The sequence below is a fragment of the Globicephala melas genome, chromosome 2 (genome assembly GCF_963455315.2).
Source record: "Globicephala melas chromosome 2, mGloMel1.2, whole genome shotgun sequence".
Lineage (NCBI taxonomy): Eukaryota > Metazoa > Chordata > Mammalia > Artiodactyla > Delphinidae > Globicephala > Globicephala melas.
The window spans coordinates 95,603,630-95,621,228 of record NC_083315.2 but is presented as its reverse complement, the minus strand read 5'-3'; the positions used below and the strand labels follow the sequence as shown (position 1 = coordinate 95,621,228).

Sequence of the window (17,599 nt, the reverse complement as noted above, 5' to 3'; positions counted from 1 at the left end):
TAATGAACTCTCCCTACCATTAATTCCTGGGAGAGGCCATTGGCCTGCATGGTTACTTAATTACTCTTCTGTGTACAGCTTCATAAAGCAATGAAATGCCTTCTTTCAGGAAGAAGGGAGATGGTAATGGGGGTCATCAGAGGCCATTAATTTTACAAATAGTTTGTTGGAAACTACAGTATGTTAAGAAGTCACTCTGGCCCACAAATCAACTCAATGCGGTCCTTATTAAGTTGAGATCCAAACCTTCTCAGGTCTTCATGATTCACACACATAAAGTTAACAAGTGGTGCAGAATCTGGTCAAAATGTACATACTCAGGTATGCAGAAACATATTCTTTATATTCTGCAAATGATCTTATCTTCCCCTCTAGCTCTGATTCCTTAAGTTGGCAGAAAAGACTCAGTGGGGCCAATTCAAGACACCATAGACTTTTCCCAGTTAAAAATCTCTTTCAGGTAATTTCTCAGCCTTAGGGAGATTCTCCCTCTCCAGAGCTCTCCTCTTTCCCAGGATATTGGCAGGTGCAGGGAAAAACTACATATCCTTAAGGAGGGTTGAAGGAGGAGCTTTGGGTCTTCATGGCTTCTCTTGCTGCTCCTGGGTCTGCTGGCCTTTCAGGCTGTATGCTGGCCCATGCTGCTTGTGCTACCCCTCCCCCCAACACACACACACACACCCTAGAATGTAAACCCCATGAGGGCAGGTGTCTTGGCTGTTTTGTTTACTCTGTCTCCCTAATGCTTAGAACAATGCCTGGCATACATAGGAGCTCCTTCAATGTTTCAGTGTTTGTCCAATGAATGAGTAGTTAGTTGGCTACACGATGGGATTAGGAATCAGACTTTCCATATTAGTCACACTTTGAAGCAAGGGAGCACAATCTGCCAGAGAAATAAAAGACAGGGGCTACCCCTTCATACTGCCCAGAAATCAGATCCATTAAACTACTGCTGCCAAAGGGAAGACGTGACCATGAAACACACACAACCATGTAGGGTCTGAAGTCTCCACAGATGATGAGAAACCGTTGCCACCCAACCTACTGTGACATGCTGCCCCCCATGTCAATAGCAGGGTCATGACACCTCAGAAGGTTCTGAGATTCTACTGGACAGTTCCACTGGGGAAAGATTAGACTCTTCAGAAACTAATTGCCTAGAGCAGAATCAGGAAGACCATACACATCAGAAAAGAGGTGGAGTTTATGGAAGTAATGGATTTAAAGAGGAAACCAAAGGGGCAGAGCAAGCCAAATTTACTTCTGCTTGGTTTTTCTGAGCCCTGTTTAATACTAAGATCTTAATATCTGGAGATTCTTACAGAGGCCAGGCTAGAGAGCAGAGAGATTACTTTTCAGAGAAGTTGTACACCTACACCCAGGCCCATGGGCCCTTTAGGAAAGCAAGTGGCCCTAGAGTAGAAAGGGAGTTAAGAACAATTGATAACCTCTATTGATTCTTATTGCTGTGTATAAATTCCAAAGGGTTTTGTGTTGGTGAACTATCTCTGAATATACCTGCTAGCAGGATATATACTGAAATTTCCAGCATTATCCCTGTATCCTCACTGTATCCTTACTGAGGCATAATCAGAACGTGAGCAGAAAACCAAAAGGCTGAATTTTGTCATGGCCAAAATGTGAAGTTGGAGGGAAGAAACCAGTTAATTCTGTTTCTATATTTGGGGGCTCTTGGCTAGTTACTCTACTTCACAAATGGACCCATTTCCCCAACTCATTAGATACATCTCTGCTGATATTTTAGGGAATCTACAATGGAAGAACACAAGGAAGATCAACTAGATGATGAGTAAGTAATCATGATTAGGCAAAGCCACATCCAAGGGCCAAGGTATGAAGCAGGTCTGCTGTAGATGTCTTCCTTCATCTTCTAGTCTCCCTCTCTCTCTCCATCTACTATCTATCCCTCCCCCATTGCACTCCACCTCAAGCCCTTCATGCCCTCCTGAAGTGATAGCTATTATAAAGTCTTCTTTTCCAAAATCATCCCTCATCCTTACTCAAAAGTCTGCCTCACTAACTTATTTATGGTTAATCATTTGAAAAGCAAACTAATTAATGATACAAGAAAAGTTTATTGAGAGCTTCCATGTGCCAGGTACCCTTTCTAGATGACTCTAGTGTTACCCTTATTTTATTCAAATTTACTTCAAAAGGAGTTTTGAATTCTTGAAAGTGAATGCCTGTGCTCAATGAAGTGACTCTCAAGATAGACACTCAAGCTTTGTAGCAGGCACTGTAAGAGAAGTTTTGAGATGGGAGGAGGAAGGGAAAGACTGAAGCCCTACCTGCTGGTGGAAATCTCTTGTGGCTCTGCATAAAGCTGGGCTCAGTCATAAGGAATGTGCCAGCTACCTGGATAAAAGTACTCAATAAAAGTGTATTGCATGAGCAGATTTTGTGAACAACTTGTCTTAGAAACCAATGCAGGACACTATTTAAGGAAGCAAGACTTCTGGAACCAGAGTGGAGGTGCACTAGTATATTGAGCACTTTGGCTGAGAAAGCCTGAGAAAAACCTCTCTTGCTGACCAAGTTGAGAATTATTGAAACAAACTGTAGAGCATGATTAAGAAATATAATTTCCTAAGAATGAAAAAGGACAGATGTGCTTCCAGAAACAGCCAGGTTAATGAATTACGTGCCTTCTAGATATCCCATTTAGTCCAAAGATTACTGATCTTAAGATAACTGGCCCTTGTTCAATTTGGGGACTGAGTCTACAGGTCAGAGGAAGTGGAAATCTTAAGACTGGCCCAGTCAAAGAGGAACATTAACAGTTTGAATATGAACCTTGAAAGGGATATGCAGAGAATTGATGAAGCAAATCAGGACCTTCTTCTCAAAATCCGCAAGAAGGAAGATGAGATTCAGAGGTGAGCGTTGGGGTACCATGAGGGAAGTTCTCCATCCAGAGGATGGGGTAGAAGAGAAGAGACAACACTAAATTTTCCTGTTTGTTCTAGAGACCTAAATCTTGTACAGCAAAGTTTCTTCTTCATTCTCTGGCATTTCTCTGTGGCTCAAACTCTGAAATACAGCAAGTTTTAAAGAGATTCCTAAAAAAATTGGGTGATACTTACCTGAGCTGAAAGAACATTGGGGTGTTTGACTTGGGAATCAGAGGAATCTTACTTTTCCTGCCTTGAAAGTGATTCTGAGTCTAAGGATCCAGGAAAGAATGGTTTCCAACTTGAGATTCGTGTTTATTGTCACTGAGGTTCCCTTGAAACTGATATTTGTGTTTTATCGGTTCTGAAACTGCCAGATCCTCAGAGTGTGTGCTTGCGTCATCTAGGCTGGAAAATGAGATCACTCAGACCAGAGACCTGGCAGAGGGTGAGGAGTGGGGGAAGGAGAACCGCACCACGATGGAAAGGGAAAGAGCCCTGCACGCGCTAGAAGAAGAAACAGCCAGACTGGTAAGCAAGAAGCTAGGAAGAGCTGTATGATAGGTTTTATTCATCATCCTGTCTCTCATCAACTATCAGATAAGCTAGTCTCTCCTTTTTACATACAACTAGTAGTCAACTCAAAAGTCATGGCAAGGGCTTCCCTGGTGGCGCAGTGGTTGAGAGTCCGCCTGCCGGTGCAGGGGACACGGGTTCGTGCCCTGGTCCGGGAAGATCCCACATGCCGCGGAGTGGCTGGGCCCATGAGCCATGGCCACTGAGCCTGCGCGTCCGGAGCCTGTGCTCCGCAGCGGGAGAGGCCACAAGAGTGAGAGGCCCGCGTACCGCAAAAAAAAAAAAAAAAAAAGTCATGGCAGGATGTGTCCATGCATGGAAAGGGATGTGTGGAGGGTAGGGTTTCTTTGGTAATATTTAGTATTGGGAAGCCCTGCGTGTGGGCATCTCTATCCCTGTTAAGTTGGTGTGTATGTATTGAGATCAAACCACAGGTTCTTTACCTGACCTTATGCAATAAGGTAGAGTTCCTGCAGGAAATGATCACTGGAGCGAAATGGAGAACAATCAACTAAATAAAGACAGAAGATGGTATGCAGATGCACACTTACACTCTGCTTCTTTCTCTCAACAGGAAAGGAAGAATGAGACTCTGGTCCACAGTATAGCAGAACTTGAAAGAAAGGTGGGATGGGGCTCTTGTGTTCCCCAGTGTTCCCACAGCATCCCCAGGCACCAAAGAGGCAAGGGAGCAAAAGTGGTCATAGGGGATCCCACATGTCAGAGAGGCCTGTGCTGGGGTGGATACTACTCTCCTGAGGCTGAGCTTCATGACCTAAATAAATGCCATGGATCTTCCCTGCAAGTATCAGATGGACGGAGGGAGTGGGTTATTCAGGGTACTCAGTGATCCCACAGGTTCCTTCATTCTATTACAAGAAAAGGGATTCCAGTAGACACTCTGTTAAAGTGATTGGCTGGCAGCTCTGTAATGAGAGTTAATTTTACTTTCAACAGAGACTTAAAAATACTTAATTCCTAAGGATTCCCTCTTCCTTGTCTAGGCATTCCCTCTACCTCAACTCCTGCTCAGAATACAGTGGGCTTCCTATGATACCCTACTTTCTGACCCATTCCTGAATAACCCAGCATGGATGAGGGGTTCAGAAAAGTACCCCTGCCTTGAGCAGGCTCCAGCTTTGGTGGCCAAGACTAGTGAGAAGAAGTTAGAGGTAGAATAAAGATGTTTCCAAGAGCACCAAGTATCTACCAAAGGACCACCTCCTGGCAGCTTTTATCAAGACCAAATTACCAGCCCACACATACACCAGAGAATGTCTTTGTTTTCTTTCTTTTTTTTTTTATTTGATGTATTTTTTATTTGCAATGTATTTTTTTATTTGAAACTGTAGCTTACAAGGAAATCTCAAAAGGCAACTAAGTGTGAACAAGGCAATCTAAAGGGAACCCCAGAAGAGTCAAAGGTAAATGGAAAAGCAATCTTGAATGGGTTTGGAATATATGAACAGGAAACAAGCTTTCAAGTGGAAACAACTGTCAAAGTTGGGATAAATTCTTTGTAGTTTTACCCATGTCAGGCATAAGGCTGGGCCACTGAGTACTGACATTTCCTCTGCTCTTAGTAAGGAATTTTACTCTGAAGCCATATATTTTGTTCTTTCTTCCATGAGGAAGAGCAGAACACAAATGCATATATAACACTGGAGGCAGTTGAAGTCCCTAATTTAAATCCTGTCCCCAGTACTTAGTGTGGTATATGAAGGGCAATTTAATCAGTCCCTCCCAGCCTCTGTTTGAAAATTGAGTGAAATTGTGTATATAAAGTATTCTTTCCTTTTTTTGGAGAGCTAAAACCTGAAGTCACATAATTTTAAAGTGACTATTTAAGAGAGTGGCTAAGGCATATGTATGAATTCATAGAGGCAGAGCTAGGATCTGTAACTCTACTGCATGCTAGGCAACTTACACATCCTGTCATGGAATCCAATCTAGAAAAGAAATCATTAAGTTGGTCATTCAAGTATCTAGTGAGTTCTGCATGCTAAGTGCATCAGACAGTGCTTAGCATTTCTCTAATTGTGTTCCAGAGCTAAGAACCTGGACACAACCACAACACATCCGATCAAAGATGCAAGAAGAATTAGAGACTTACTTTTTTTATTTAGAGAACAGGTAAAATTCTAACTTGATACTTTCTGTAGAATTGCATCTTTATCCTTGCCTTAATTTTTCTTTAGCTTATTAAGCCCACACTTAAGCCCATACTGTGTATATGAAGCCTATGAAGATATGGACACACTGAAAATAGAAATATAAAAAGAAAGAATAGAGAATCACTCTCCTATCTTCTCTTGGCCAAATTAGTGTTGATGGCCACAAAAAAAAAAAAAAAAAAGAAGAAGAAGAAGAAGAAGAAGAAGTTTAAGGCCACCAAGTAAGCTTGCTTAGTCATGTACATCCAGGAAATTTACCTGGAAAGAAAGAAATCTGGATCCTGTGTGTACATCAGGAAGAAAGTGAAGTTAACACTAGAAAGGATTATGAAGCCCCATGACTATTCTTACCATATAACTGCAGCAGTCAGAGACTGATTTTCTTCCTTCTCCTGCCCAAAACAAGTTTTCCTGACAGTAAGGCCACCAGAATCTAGTGGGGACACTTTAATGCTGGCTATGTCAGGTGAGCTGAGCTGACAGACTACAGAGTTCCAGGTGTTGTCAGAACAATGGCCATTATTTTCCTAGCAGCAACCAGCCCAGCCCTAAAGACTTCTAGAGTATTATTAACCCTCTGAATCACTCCCTTTTGCCCACCTCTTTTGTAGAATTCTTAGGTGATATCTCTAATTCTATGAAATATACAGCATCTCCTTTGCTTCCGTTCCCCTTGCATGCTGGTGATTAGTTCAGTAGTTTAATGGGATGCCTGCTTCAACTCCTTGTGACTCAGGCCAGTGTCTTGAAAATACAGCCTTTAGCACATTTTTCTTTCTGGCCCTGGTTGTAACTGACTGGAGGGGAAAGGAACTGTTAGAAGCATCCAGATGTAAAATAATGATCCCTAGATGAAAGTGGGAACAACAGAGCTGAAAGGGAAGGAAGGGAAAATAGTTATATCTGCTCTTCCTACAGAATATAACCCAAATGCATCCATTCTTCCCTATCTACTACTAATAATAGTACTACCCTCTTGCAAGCCACCATACCCCTCACCTGGATGCTGAAGTAGCCTCCTAACAAGTCTTCCTGCTTCAACTCTTACTCCTAAACAATCTCACTTTCCACATATTGAAAAGTCTCTTCTTTAAAAACACAGGTCAGATTGTGTCTTTACCACTTGAAGCTCTCTCCTGGCCTTTTACTACAATTAGAATAAAGAACCAAACTTTGGGGACTTCCCTGGTGGCGCACTGGTTAAGAATCGCCTGCCAATGCAGGGGACACAGTATCGAGCTCTGGTCCGGGAAGATCCCACATGCCATGGAGCAACTAAGCCCACGTGCCACAACTACTGAGCCTGCGCTCTAGAGCCTACAAGCCACAGCTACTGAAGCCAACGTGCCTAGAGCCTGTGCTCCACAGCAAGAAAAGCCACTGCAATGAGAAGCCCGCACACCACAACAAAGAGTAGCCCCCGCTCACCACAACTAGAGAAAGCCCGCGTGCAGCAACAAAGGCCCAACGCAGCCATACATACATACATACATACATAAATAAATAAAAGAAGCAAATTTTTTTAGAAGCTATAAGGCCCTACGTATGTAACCTCATCAGTGGCTACCTTTCCCCACCTTACCAGTATCCCCTGTGCTTCAGCCACATAACTTCTTCATACATACCAAAGTTCACAGTTTTGGCCCTTGTTGTAACCTCTGCATGGGACATATTTCCTCCAGATCTCCATTTGACTAATATTTATCTTTCAGATTTCAGCTCAAGTATCATCAGAGAGGCCTTCGCCAACCACCTATATTAGCTCTTATGCCATCACTCACTCTCACTCTCAGCACATTACTCGGCTTTTATTTCCTTCACAGCACTTATCATGTTGACTCATCTGTTATGTCCCCCAACTAGAATGTCAGCTCTGTGAGGCAGAAAGCCTATCAATTCCGTTCATCACTGTATCCTCAGTACTCCCCCTGCCCTTTCCCTGTCACTCCAGTATAGTGGCCGATATAGAAGAGGCTTTCATCAAGTATTCAAGGAAGGAAGAGAGGAAAGAAGAAATACAGGGAGAAAGAAAGGAGTGAGCCATGAATATATAAAAGCAAAAGTGACAGTGAATTTTTCAAGGTTGATGTTTTTCTAAGAGAAATAGCTAAGGAAGAAGGAAGCTAAGAATTGAAGTTTAAGGGCAAACAAAGCACTGATGAATACTCAGTGGTCAAGAGTGCAGGCTCACCAGGCAGCTGCAAGGACAGTCTGACTGTTCTCCATCAAAAAGATATCTGAAATGGTGTCCAATGCACGTCAACCACCTGTGAGATAACCTTTGCTATAGCATTTCAGAATGGAATCCTGTTTTTGCCTTGCTGAGTTACCAGCCTCCTTCCTTGTCTATAGGTTAAGTTACAACAGCTGGAAGCCTCCTGTGCAGACCAAGAGAAGGAACTGGCCAAGGTAACCACAGTAACTTCAATGTTACTCCTCCCAAAGGAAGGGATACTCCATTCTTGGTCAGACGATCTAATGCATTCCTCAAATGATTGAGTTATAATAAGGTTCTAGATCCCAAACCATTATGGGATCAGGAGGGTATGAAGGAAAGGAAGATGACTATAGTCTCCTAAGTTACCTTTTATTTAATATTTTTTATAGGATACACTTCATGATCTATATCTTCCACAAATTAGTATCTATTCTTCTCCCAACTGTCCCCAAATAATCCCCAAGGGACTATAAAATATAGCTTGTTAACCCTCAAAAAAATTAGTTTATATGTACAAAAAAACATATTTAGAACAATTGGAAGGCCACATTTAGGGCCTGGTACACAGGAGGAAACAAGTATACTATTGTTCTTACAGCAATTCACTGAGAAAATGTAAGACTAATAAATTTTAGTCTCCCCAGGTAATAGAAGACTATGCACTTTTGGCCCAGCTCTGTGAAGATCAGGCCCTCTGCATAAAGGTACAGCCCCTCAGTAAAGGGACAGCAAAGGGTTTGTTCAGGTACAGGGTGAAATGGAACCGGGTTTTTCAGAGCATACTGTCTGGAACAATTTTAACTCTTCAAGGTGTCATTCCAGAGGGACTTTAGGGTCTATGACACTCCACCACCAATATCATTCTGTTACCTCCCTGGTCTCCCAGCCTCTGTGCCCTTAACTTAATAATGAACACTTTTCCTGTTTATAATCCCAATTACCCCCAGAGACCTGTCCAATGGTGAAATATAGTGAGAAATCAGTAGTGGTGGGGTGGAGGCTAGGAAGGAGAAAAAGTGGCAGTGGGAATACCAAACATTTATGTGACAATGTAATAATGCATGTTTATTATGATTAGGAAAAGCACAGGGCTTTAATTAGTAACCGCGCTTTCTTTTATTTCTGTTTGAAGAAGTACCGGGAAACTTTGAAGAAAATAGAAGAAGAACTAGAGAATCAGTTCCTCGAGAGAGAAGTGTAAGCTTTGGCAAACAAAGGAACATCCTGCTTTTAGTGGTAACTCCATCTCAGCCTGGGTCAGAGCAAACATCTCTCTAATTCCAGTTTGGAATTATGAGGCCCCCAACACCACATATCTTTCCCCTCTGTAGTAATCAGGTCGACTCCCACTGAACCACACCAACTTTAAAACGCAGGTCCTTCTCCCATCCTTCTTCAAAGACTGTAGAAACACATCTCCCTTCATAGCTTTATCACGTTACCAATTATTTGGGTTTATATTAAGGGTAGGAACATGTGCTTTAAAAAGGGTTAGTGGTCAGGCACCTTGATAAGTAGAACATTCATATTAAACGTAAATAAAAGCTTCCTTCCCCAAAAAAATACCCCTTGAGTTTGTCAAAAGAGTTTAAATGATGAGAAACTAAACCAAAAACCTCACTTCCATTTCTTGACCCTCTTTAGATGTTAAATCTTAATTCAGTCAAGAAGTATCTCTATATATAAATATTTTGGAACCTTGTGGTGAAGAGAAAGAGACCCAAACTGCATAAAGCCTCTAAATAGGCAGGTACACACCGTGGCCTTGTGTCCAAGACACTAGGACTTGGAGGTCCTCGCCCCTAAAGGATACCTTCAAGTCTCCCAAAATCCTTCCTGAGTACTAGGTATGGCTTGACTGCTAAGCTAAGTTTCTAGAACAAGGCTATTCAACAGAAATTTCTATACTATCTATTAAGTATCCACTTGGCCACTTACTGAGTACTTGAAGAACAGGTAGTATGACTGAGGAACTTATTTTTTATTTTAATTAATTTAAATTTAAATAGCTACATGTAGCAACTGGCTATAATAGAATTAGAATATAAGACTGTTTTTAAACAACCATCATATAGTATGAATCTTTGAGGGCACTTTATCCAATCTCTATCTTGGTTCTTTTCCCCCTAGGTCAAAAGCCATAAGCATGAACTCAGCAAGCAAAGAGTGTAATGGCCAAAATAACAAGGTAAGCACCTACTCCATCTTCAGCTTCTTCACCTTTCAAAGGAGTTTCCAAAATCACTATAAGCCACCAAACATCTAGCAATCTTCCCATGTGGATTTTCCAAGAACAGTACCAGATATAATTCCAAAGCATTTCAACCCTAAACAAATAAAGAGGATGCTAAGGAACAGCTGTCTTCCCTCTTACAGCTGTGCAAATGATGTGTTCTCAAAGAAACCAGCCCAAGACCAAAGAAAGTTTAGAATAGAAGCGAGAAGGAACATTAACTGAGGGTGCACTCTGTGGAGAGAAGGCCAGTACATGACACATACACCACTCCTCTATCTCCTGTAATCACAGCACTCTTTCCTGATGATCCCAGCATGGTCCAGAATCTTTTACTACACAGAACACCAAGGGCATCTATCACCATCTAATCAGAGTTGGCCTATGAGTTAAAACATAGGAAGCAGTTGCTTCTTTATGCTACAGCTTCAGTGTCTATTCATCTTTAACATCATGATGTCACCAGCACATATGCAAAGGTCTGAAGGAAACAGACTTGGATGTAGAGCACCAGGCCTCTTAGCCTGCTTGGTGTCTTGTGGAAGCAAGTACATAGATAAAGTTTATTGGACTTTAATTGTAATTTATATTTCCTTTAGAGCCAAAGTGGACATTCAGCAGAAATTTTATGTTGTTGAGATATAGGGTCTTTATAATCTCAGAAAAGAGAAGTCATCTCTTCCTTAAAAGCAAATATCAACATTTGACTATTACCCTTGAGGTGCTCCAGATGTTTGAATATGTTAGACCATTTCCACAGTGACTATAGTTCCCACTGTCCTGAACAGGTTATTCTGGTCCCAAGCTTATGTATTCCACTCAGCAAGCAAAACTCCTGAAATTAACTGAAGTCCACCTCTCTAGAACCAAGCTTGGCATGCTACCTGATGTGTCCCACCATCTATTCCCGGTGACTTATTAAAGTATTCCTTCTGACCAGCTATCAGAGAAACAACAGGACTGTCTTCATCAAGATTATCAGAGTCCATGTGATGGTTCAACGACCTGTGATGTTTGAGCAATCTCTTTAGAGAGGCTGCCTGAGCAGCTGACCAGCTAGCATGCCACTTAATCTCACTCAAGCTATAGAATCAAATTTGTAACCCAGAAAGCTGCTTTCTAATTCCAATTCTGCAAGCCTCATTTCCACAGTTTTAAAGTGTGATCATAATTCCTCTTCCTTTTTATCTCACAAGGAAGTTTAAAGGAAAATGAAGTAACTGAGAAAATATTTTGGAAGAGGGATGTTACAGAAATCCAGGATATATTCTCATCTTTACATTTTTATAGCTTTCAAAATTTATCTCTTGGAATATGTTTGTGTGGTTTTTATAGCCTGTAAACTTCTCTAAGGGTCACTGGCTAAGTAGAAGGTAAGGGTATAGTTGAGAGAGCCCAAAATGTGAACTGAGAGGACCTGGGTTCCAGGCCTCGTCCTGCCACTTACAAGCTGTATGACCCTACCCTTCTAAGTCTTCATTTATTCCTATCAATATATAAAAAGGTAATGCAGTTTTATATATATATATATATATATATATACACACACACACACATATACATATATATATACACAGATACATATATACACACACATATATATATGTACATATATTTGGCTTTGAAAATTTCATCTGCTTATGTATATGAAAAAATTTGTAAAATTTTAGCTAAAATAACATTTAATTAATGGCTCAGTACTACTTGGCAGTGATAACAGCGTCCAGAAATTGTTTATTTATCACTGCCCTTTCTTTTTCTCCCAGGATAACTCTCTCCAAAAGAAGAAAACAGGATTCTGTAAAACGTAAGTAAATCCCTTTGAGTAAACTTCCCAGAAAACTGGGAGTTCTACTTAGCCATACTAGCAGATAGCAAAGTCTAGACAAAGAGAACATTGTATACACACACACACACGCACACACACAGTCAACAAATTTGTTTTATCAATGACTACATTTCTCAGTTCACTGTTATGACTTCCTTGTCCAAAGGCGATGACTAATCTCAGCTTTCCAGTATTAGAAGCCAGTGGCCTAGCAGTAATCAGAAACAGGAATCCTATCACCTAGAAGAGCTGTGACAAGTGTCATACTTACCCCCTTTTCCCTTCAACACTTTCAACTAGTTTGATGTGTCTGGTTTCCCAGTAACATCAGTTGATTAGAAATGGGGACTCCAATAAAAAAATTAAAAATTAAAAATAGAAAAACAAAAGAAATTTTAAAAAAATGAAAAGAATAAACAAGGAGGGTTATATAAAAGAAAGAAAGAACTTCTGCAATATATGATAACACTGAGGCACCTTGAGGACATTATGCTAAGTGAAATAAGCTAGTCACAGAAAGACAAATACTGCATGATTCCACTTATATGAGGTATCTAAAACAGTCAAGTTCATGAATCAAAGTGTGGAATGATGGCTGCCAGGGGGTGGGGGGAGGGGGCACGGGAAGTTACTAATCCATCGGCATAAATCTTTGGTTAAACAAGATGATTAAGTTCTAGAGATCTGCTGTATAACACTGCACCTGTAGTCAATGATAATGTGTTGCACACTTAAAAATTTGTTAGGAAGGTAAATCTCATGTTAAGTGTTCTCATCACAATAAAATAAATTTTTTAAAAAACTTAAAAAAAGAAATGGGGAGATCCTTCTGTGGTTCGTAAGCATGAAGATTGGGTTTTTACACTATTGTGTGAGATGTGCCTCCCTCAAACTTTATCACAATGTCAGCACATTACCCCCTAATGTGAAAAATAAAAATAGGGAGAGAATTTCTAAATGCAAGTATACCACTGCCTCACAGCAGATAAAAGAGAGAGAAAATGATTGGGAAAAGGAGACAGCACCTAACAGTATTCAGCACATAATAATTGCTCAAAAATCTTGTTAAACCAAATAAGAACTCAAGATTCAAACAAATGAGTGGATATTAGTCCTTAGGGAATCATCGTGATAGCAAAGTAAAATTGGTATTGAAGCCCCTATATTTTTAAGAAAAGGTCAAATTATGTTCAATATAGTATGTTTAAGAAGGCATAGAGAAACATATATTTAAAGTGGTATGAAATGTGATTTAGAAAAAGTCCAATCAAAATGGTTAACATAAAATTACTGGTGCTTAAAGGTCAGCTCCAACTGTCTGGAAAATTTGCTTAAGAGGGATACTCCTTCATACCAGATAAGTGAAGAATTATATATTTCAATATCCTTCAATATATGCTCCCAGAACAACTAGCAGAATCTTCCCTAGAACTCCTAGGCCACCTTCACCTATAATTCAACACCAGCGCCCAGCATGGAATTGCCCATGTTCCTGGGATAAGAGCTATCTGCCATAAAGAGAGTTAGTAAGCCCAGCAAGTCTAGCTCATCACATCAAACTACAAATGTCTTTCCTCTTGCTCTGATCCAGCATCCTTGGAGCACTGGTATACCGTGCGCTGATAAGAAATTAGAAAGCTAGGTTATTCCTAATATTGTCCCTGGGCACGTCATCCCAGACCCTTCTCATGAATACTGTATCCAGCTTCAAGAAGAGTGGTGGGAAGAGGCTTTTAAAAGGCTTTTGATTCTAATTTTGAGCAAGATCCTGTATTAGAATGGATCCTGGCTCTTGTCACCAAGATTAACTCTACAGGAAAACTTAAGAAAACTGGAGGGGAAGGGGCTGATTTTCTTTTTTTGGCGGTATGTGGGCCTCTCACTGTTGTGGCCTCTCCCACTGCGGAGCACAGGCTCCGGACGCACAGGCCCAGCGGCCATGGCTCACGGGCCCAGCTGCTCCACGGCATGTGGGATCTTCCCGGACCGGGGCACAAACCTGTGTCCCCTGCATCAGCTGGCAGACTCCCAACCACTGCACCACCAGGGAAGCCCAAGGGGCTGTTTTTGACTGGTGAGTGGAGTTGGGCCATGAATTTGTCCTGAGGCAGAATGCAGCCCAGCACAACCAGATAAGGGTAACATAGCAAAGGAAACAGTGGAGGTTTGCTCGTGGAAATCATATTAAAACCACAAGGGCAAAATAATTTATCAGTTAAATAAGAAATCAAGACTACCATAAGGAAATTTATAGAAATTTATTAGGAAATATTAAAGGTAATATAAATGAAAGAAAAGAAATACCATGATCATGGATAGGAAGCCTTAATGTCATAAACATATCAATGGTCTCCAAATAATTCATAGAATCAGTTCAATTCCAATCAAACTCCCCAGAAGATTTTTCATGGAATTGAAGAAAATGATACTAAAATATTGTATATGGGAGAGTAAATGGGTCAAAAATAACCTGGGCAATTTTAAAGAAGAACAAGGAATGAGAAACATGCCCTTTGAGATATCAAGACTCACTGGGAAGCTACAGTAATTATGATAGTGTAGTATCATCAGAGGAATAGGAAAATCAACCAATGGAAAAGAACATGTGCTCAGAAACAGTGCACATATAGAACCCTGATATATGACAGTGATTATATGTCAGAGGGGAAAGAAAGGATTGACTGTTCAGTAAATATGGTGGGGAAAAAACGGTTATCCAGATGAGAAAGAAATAAGATTGAATTACTACTATACAGTATAACAAAAAAGCAAGCCCAGATGTGTTAAAGACTTAAATACCAATTAAAAAAAAAACCTATAAAACTCAGTATTAGTTATCTATTGCCACATAACAAATTACCCCAAAATTTAGTGGCTACAAACAACAAACATTTATCAACTCACACTTTCTGTGCGTCATAAATCTGTGAGCTACTTAGCTGGGTGGTTCTAGCTCATGGTCTGTTACGAGGTTGCTGTTAAGATGTTGGCTGAAGTTACAGTCATTAGAAGGCTAGGCTGAGGCTAAAGGATCTATGTCCAAAGGAGCTTACTCACACAGCTGGTTGCTGGCAGGAGGTCTCAGTTCTTCATCAGATGGACCTCTCCACCAGGCTACTTGTGTGTGTCCTTATAACCTGACAGCTGGCTTTCTCCTGGGAGTAAGGAGGAAGCCACAGTGCTTTTAGTACATAGTATAGGAAATCACACACTGTCATTTCCATGATACGTTATTCTTTAGAAGCAATTCATTAAGTCTATTCCACACTCCAGTGGAGAAGAATCTCTCTAAGGAAGGAATACCAAAGAATTTGTGGACATATTTTTAAACTACCATAAACTCTTAATACAAAATAGTATCTTTTAGGCCTTGGGGTAGGGAATGATTTTTCAAACAAGATACAAAAAGCAGTGATTCTAACTAAAGGAAATGTTGATAAATTAGACTTTATTAAAAATAACTTTAGGGACTTCCCTGGTGGCACAGTGGTTAAGAATCTGCCTGCCAATGCAGGGGACACGGGTTCGATCCCTGGTCCAGGAAGATCCCACATGCCGCAGAGCAACTAAGCCTGTGCACCACAACTACTGAGCCTACGCTCTAGAGCCTATGGGGCACAACTACTGAAGCCCGTGAGCCTAGAGCCTATGCATCTCAATGAGAGAAGCCACCACAATGAGAAGCCCATGCACCTCAACGCAGAGTAGCCCACACTCGCTGCAACTAGTGAAAGCCTGGGCGCAGCAACAAAGACCCAGTGCAGCCAAAAATAAATAAATAAAATGCACATTAAAAAGTAAATAAATTTTGTTCTTTAACACCTCAGAGCAAGTGAAAGTTATAAAGTAGAGGGCAGATATTCAAAATATACACAATGGAAAAGGATTAATATCAAGAACATATAAAGAATTCCTACAAATTAATAAGAAAAGCCCAAACAACATAGTAAATAAATGGGCAAGAGGAAACACATAAGACGAATAAACCTATGAACAGATAGATGTTCAGCACCATCGTTCATCAAGGAAATGCAAGCCAAGACCATAATGAGATATTACTTTATACCCATCTGATTGACAAAAGTTTCAAAATCTGATAACATCAAATGTTGGAGAGGATGTGGATCCACAGAAACATAAACCCTGCTGGTGGAGTATAAATTGGTGCAACTGGGGCTTCCCTGGTGGCGCAGTGGTTGAGAGTCCGCCTGCCGATGCAGGGGACACGGGTTCGTGCCCTGGTCTGGGAAGATTCCACATGCCGCGGAGTGGCTGGGCCCGTGAGCCATGGCCGCTAAGCCTGCGTGTCCGGAGCCTGTGCTCCGCAACGGGAGAGGCCACAACAGTGAGAGGCCCACGTACCGCAAAAATAAATAAATAAAAATAAATAAATAAATTGGTGCAACTACTTTTGAAAACAAATTTCCAAAATAAAAATAAAAAACAAAACAAGATGATTTCACATAGTGATAAATGCTGAAAGAAAATTAAACATGGTGATGGGAGAGAGAGTAGCTGGCAGGCCAGCATATGGGAAGAGGCTACCTTTGTAAGGGGTTGTTAAGAGTAGAGACATTTGAATATCAAGGAGTCAGACATGCATTTAGATTATGACTATTTTGTTCCAGGTTTTCTAACCTCTAGTTAACAGTTTCTTGGCTTTCTTTTTCCAGGATTTTTCTATATTTCTTTTTCACCACCCTGTTTTTCATCAGACTGCTGGGCTACTTGTTGTTCCACATAAGTTTTATAAATCCAGATCTCTTTGTCAATATACTGCCCAAGATACTGAGCAGGAACATCTTGTGGAAGCTAAGATGCTTTCTCTTTCCATCTCTCATGCTTGAGACAGAGGACATGTTACCCCACTGATCCCCAAGAAACATCCTGGAGCAAAAGAAGGCAAGTGGTATCTGAATCCGTAGACTAAGAGATGGTGGAACTTGTGAAGGAAAGAGGTTTTCTTCAGTTATTTCCTTGAGGTTTTCCTACTTGATTACCATTCCTCCTCACACAGTCTTTCCAAGATTAACCTTGCCCGGTAAAGAGCTCTGTCAATGGATTTCTGTGGCTATATGGATAAGCTAAATAGTACCAATAGTAAACAAAGTAGACTATTTTTGGAATAATATCATAAATGCTGAGCAAAATTAGAGCTGATCAATTCTTCTAGTGAATCTTAAAAATCTAAGACACAGGATCCCTGCAAAGCAGAAGACTGCTCATTACTTACATTAGAACTATTTCGTTGTAAGTTGCCTTAGTTTAAGCTAATTTATAAATTTATAGCACACAAAAAAGTATTGCCTCATGGAACTAAAAATCTGGGGCTTCAGGCATGGCTGGATCCAGAAGCCTCAGTGTAATGTCACTGGAGTTTCATCTCTCTCTTCTCATCTCATTGGATGGGCATTTTCCTTTTAGTGGGAAGATGCTGCCAACAGCCTAAGACTCATACTACCAGATTAGCATCCTTAGCAGAATGAGTCTTTTCTAATAGCTCCAGAAGGAAATTTCAGATAAACTGACTTAGTTGTGGTCAACTGTCTACCCCATCCCACAATCAATGTGGCCAAAGGGATGGGAATACTCTGATTAGTCAAGCATGAATCCATGAACCATATGTCCAAACTCTTGTAAGGGGAAGGGGAGGTA

General features: G+C 40.8%; 1 protein-coding gene and 1 non-coding gene across 2 annotated transcripts; both read left to right on the top strand.

Moving 5' to 3' along the window:
- Positions 1 to 1,778: 1,778 nt before the first annotated feature.
- Positions 1,779 to 16,816, top strand: TMCO5A (transmembrane and coiled-coil domains 5A). The gene is made up of 11 exons (XM_030843082.1): positions 1,779 to 1,813; positions 2,751 to 2,900; positions 3,323 to 3,446; positions 4,066 to 4,116; positions 4,844 to 4,915; positions 8,018 to 8,074; positions 8,528 to 8,587; positions 9,016 to 9,080; positions 10,014 to 10,071; positions 11,883 to 11,923; positions 16,618 to 16,816. The coding sequence occupies exons 1-11, from the start codon at positions 1,779 to 1,781 to the stop codon at positions 16,814 to 16,816; spliced, it is 912 nt and encodes a 303-aa protein (XP_030698942.1).
- Positions 12,768 to 12,875, top strand: LOC115845309 (small nucleolar RNA U13). The gene has a single exon (XR_004036398.1). It is a non-coding gene; the product is annotated as a small nucleolar RNA U13 (small nucleolar RNA).
- Positions 16,817 to 17,599: the final 783 nt, after the last annotated feature.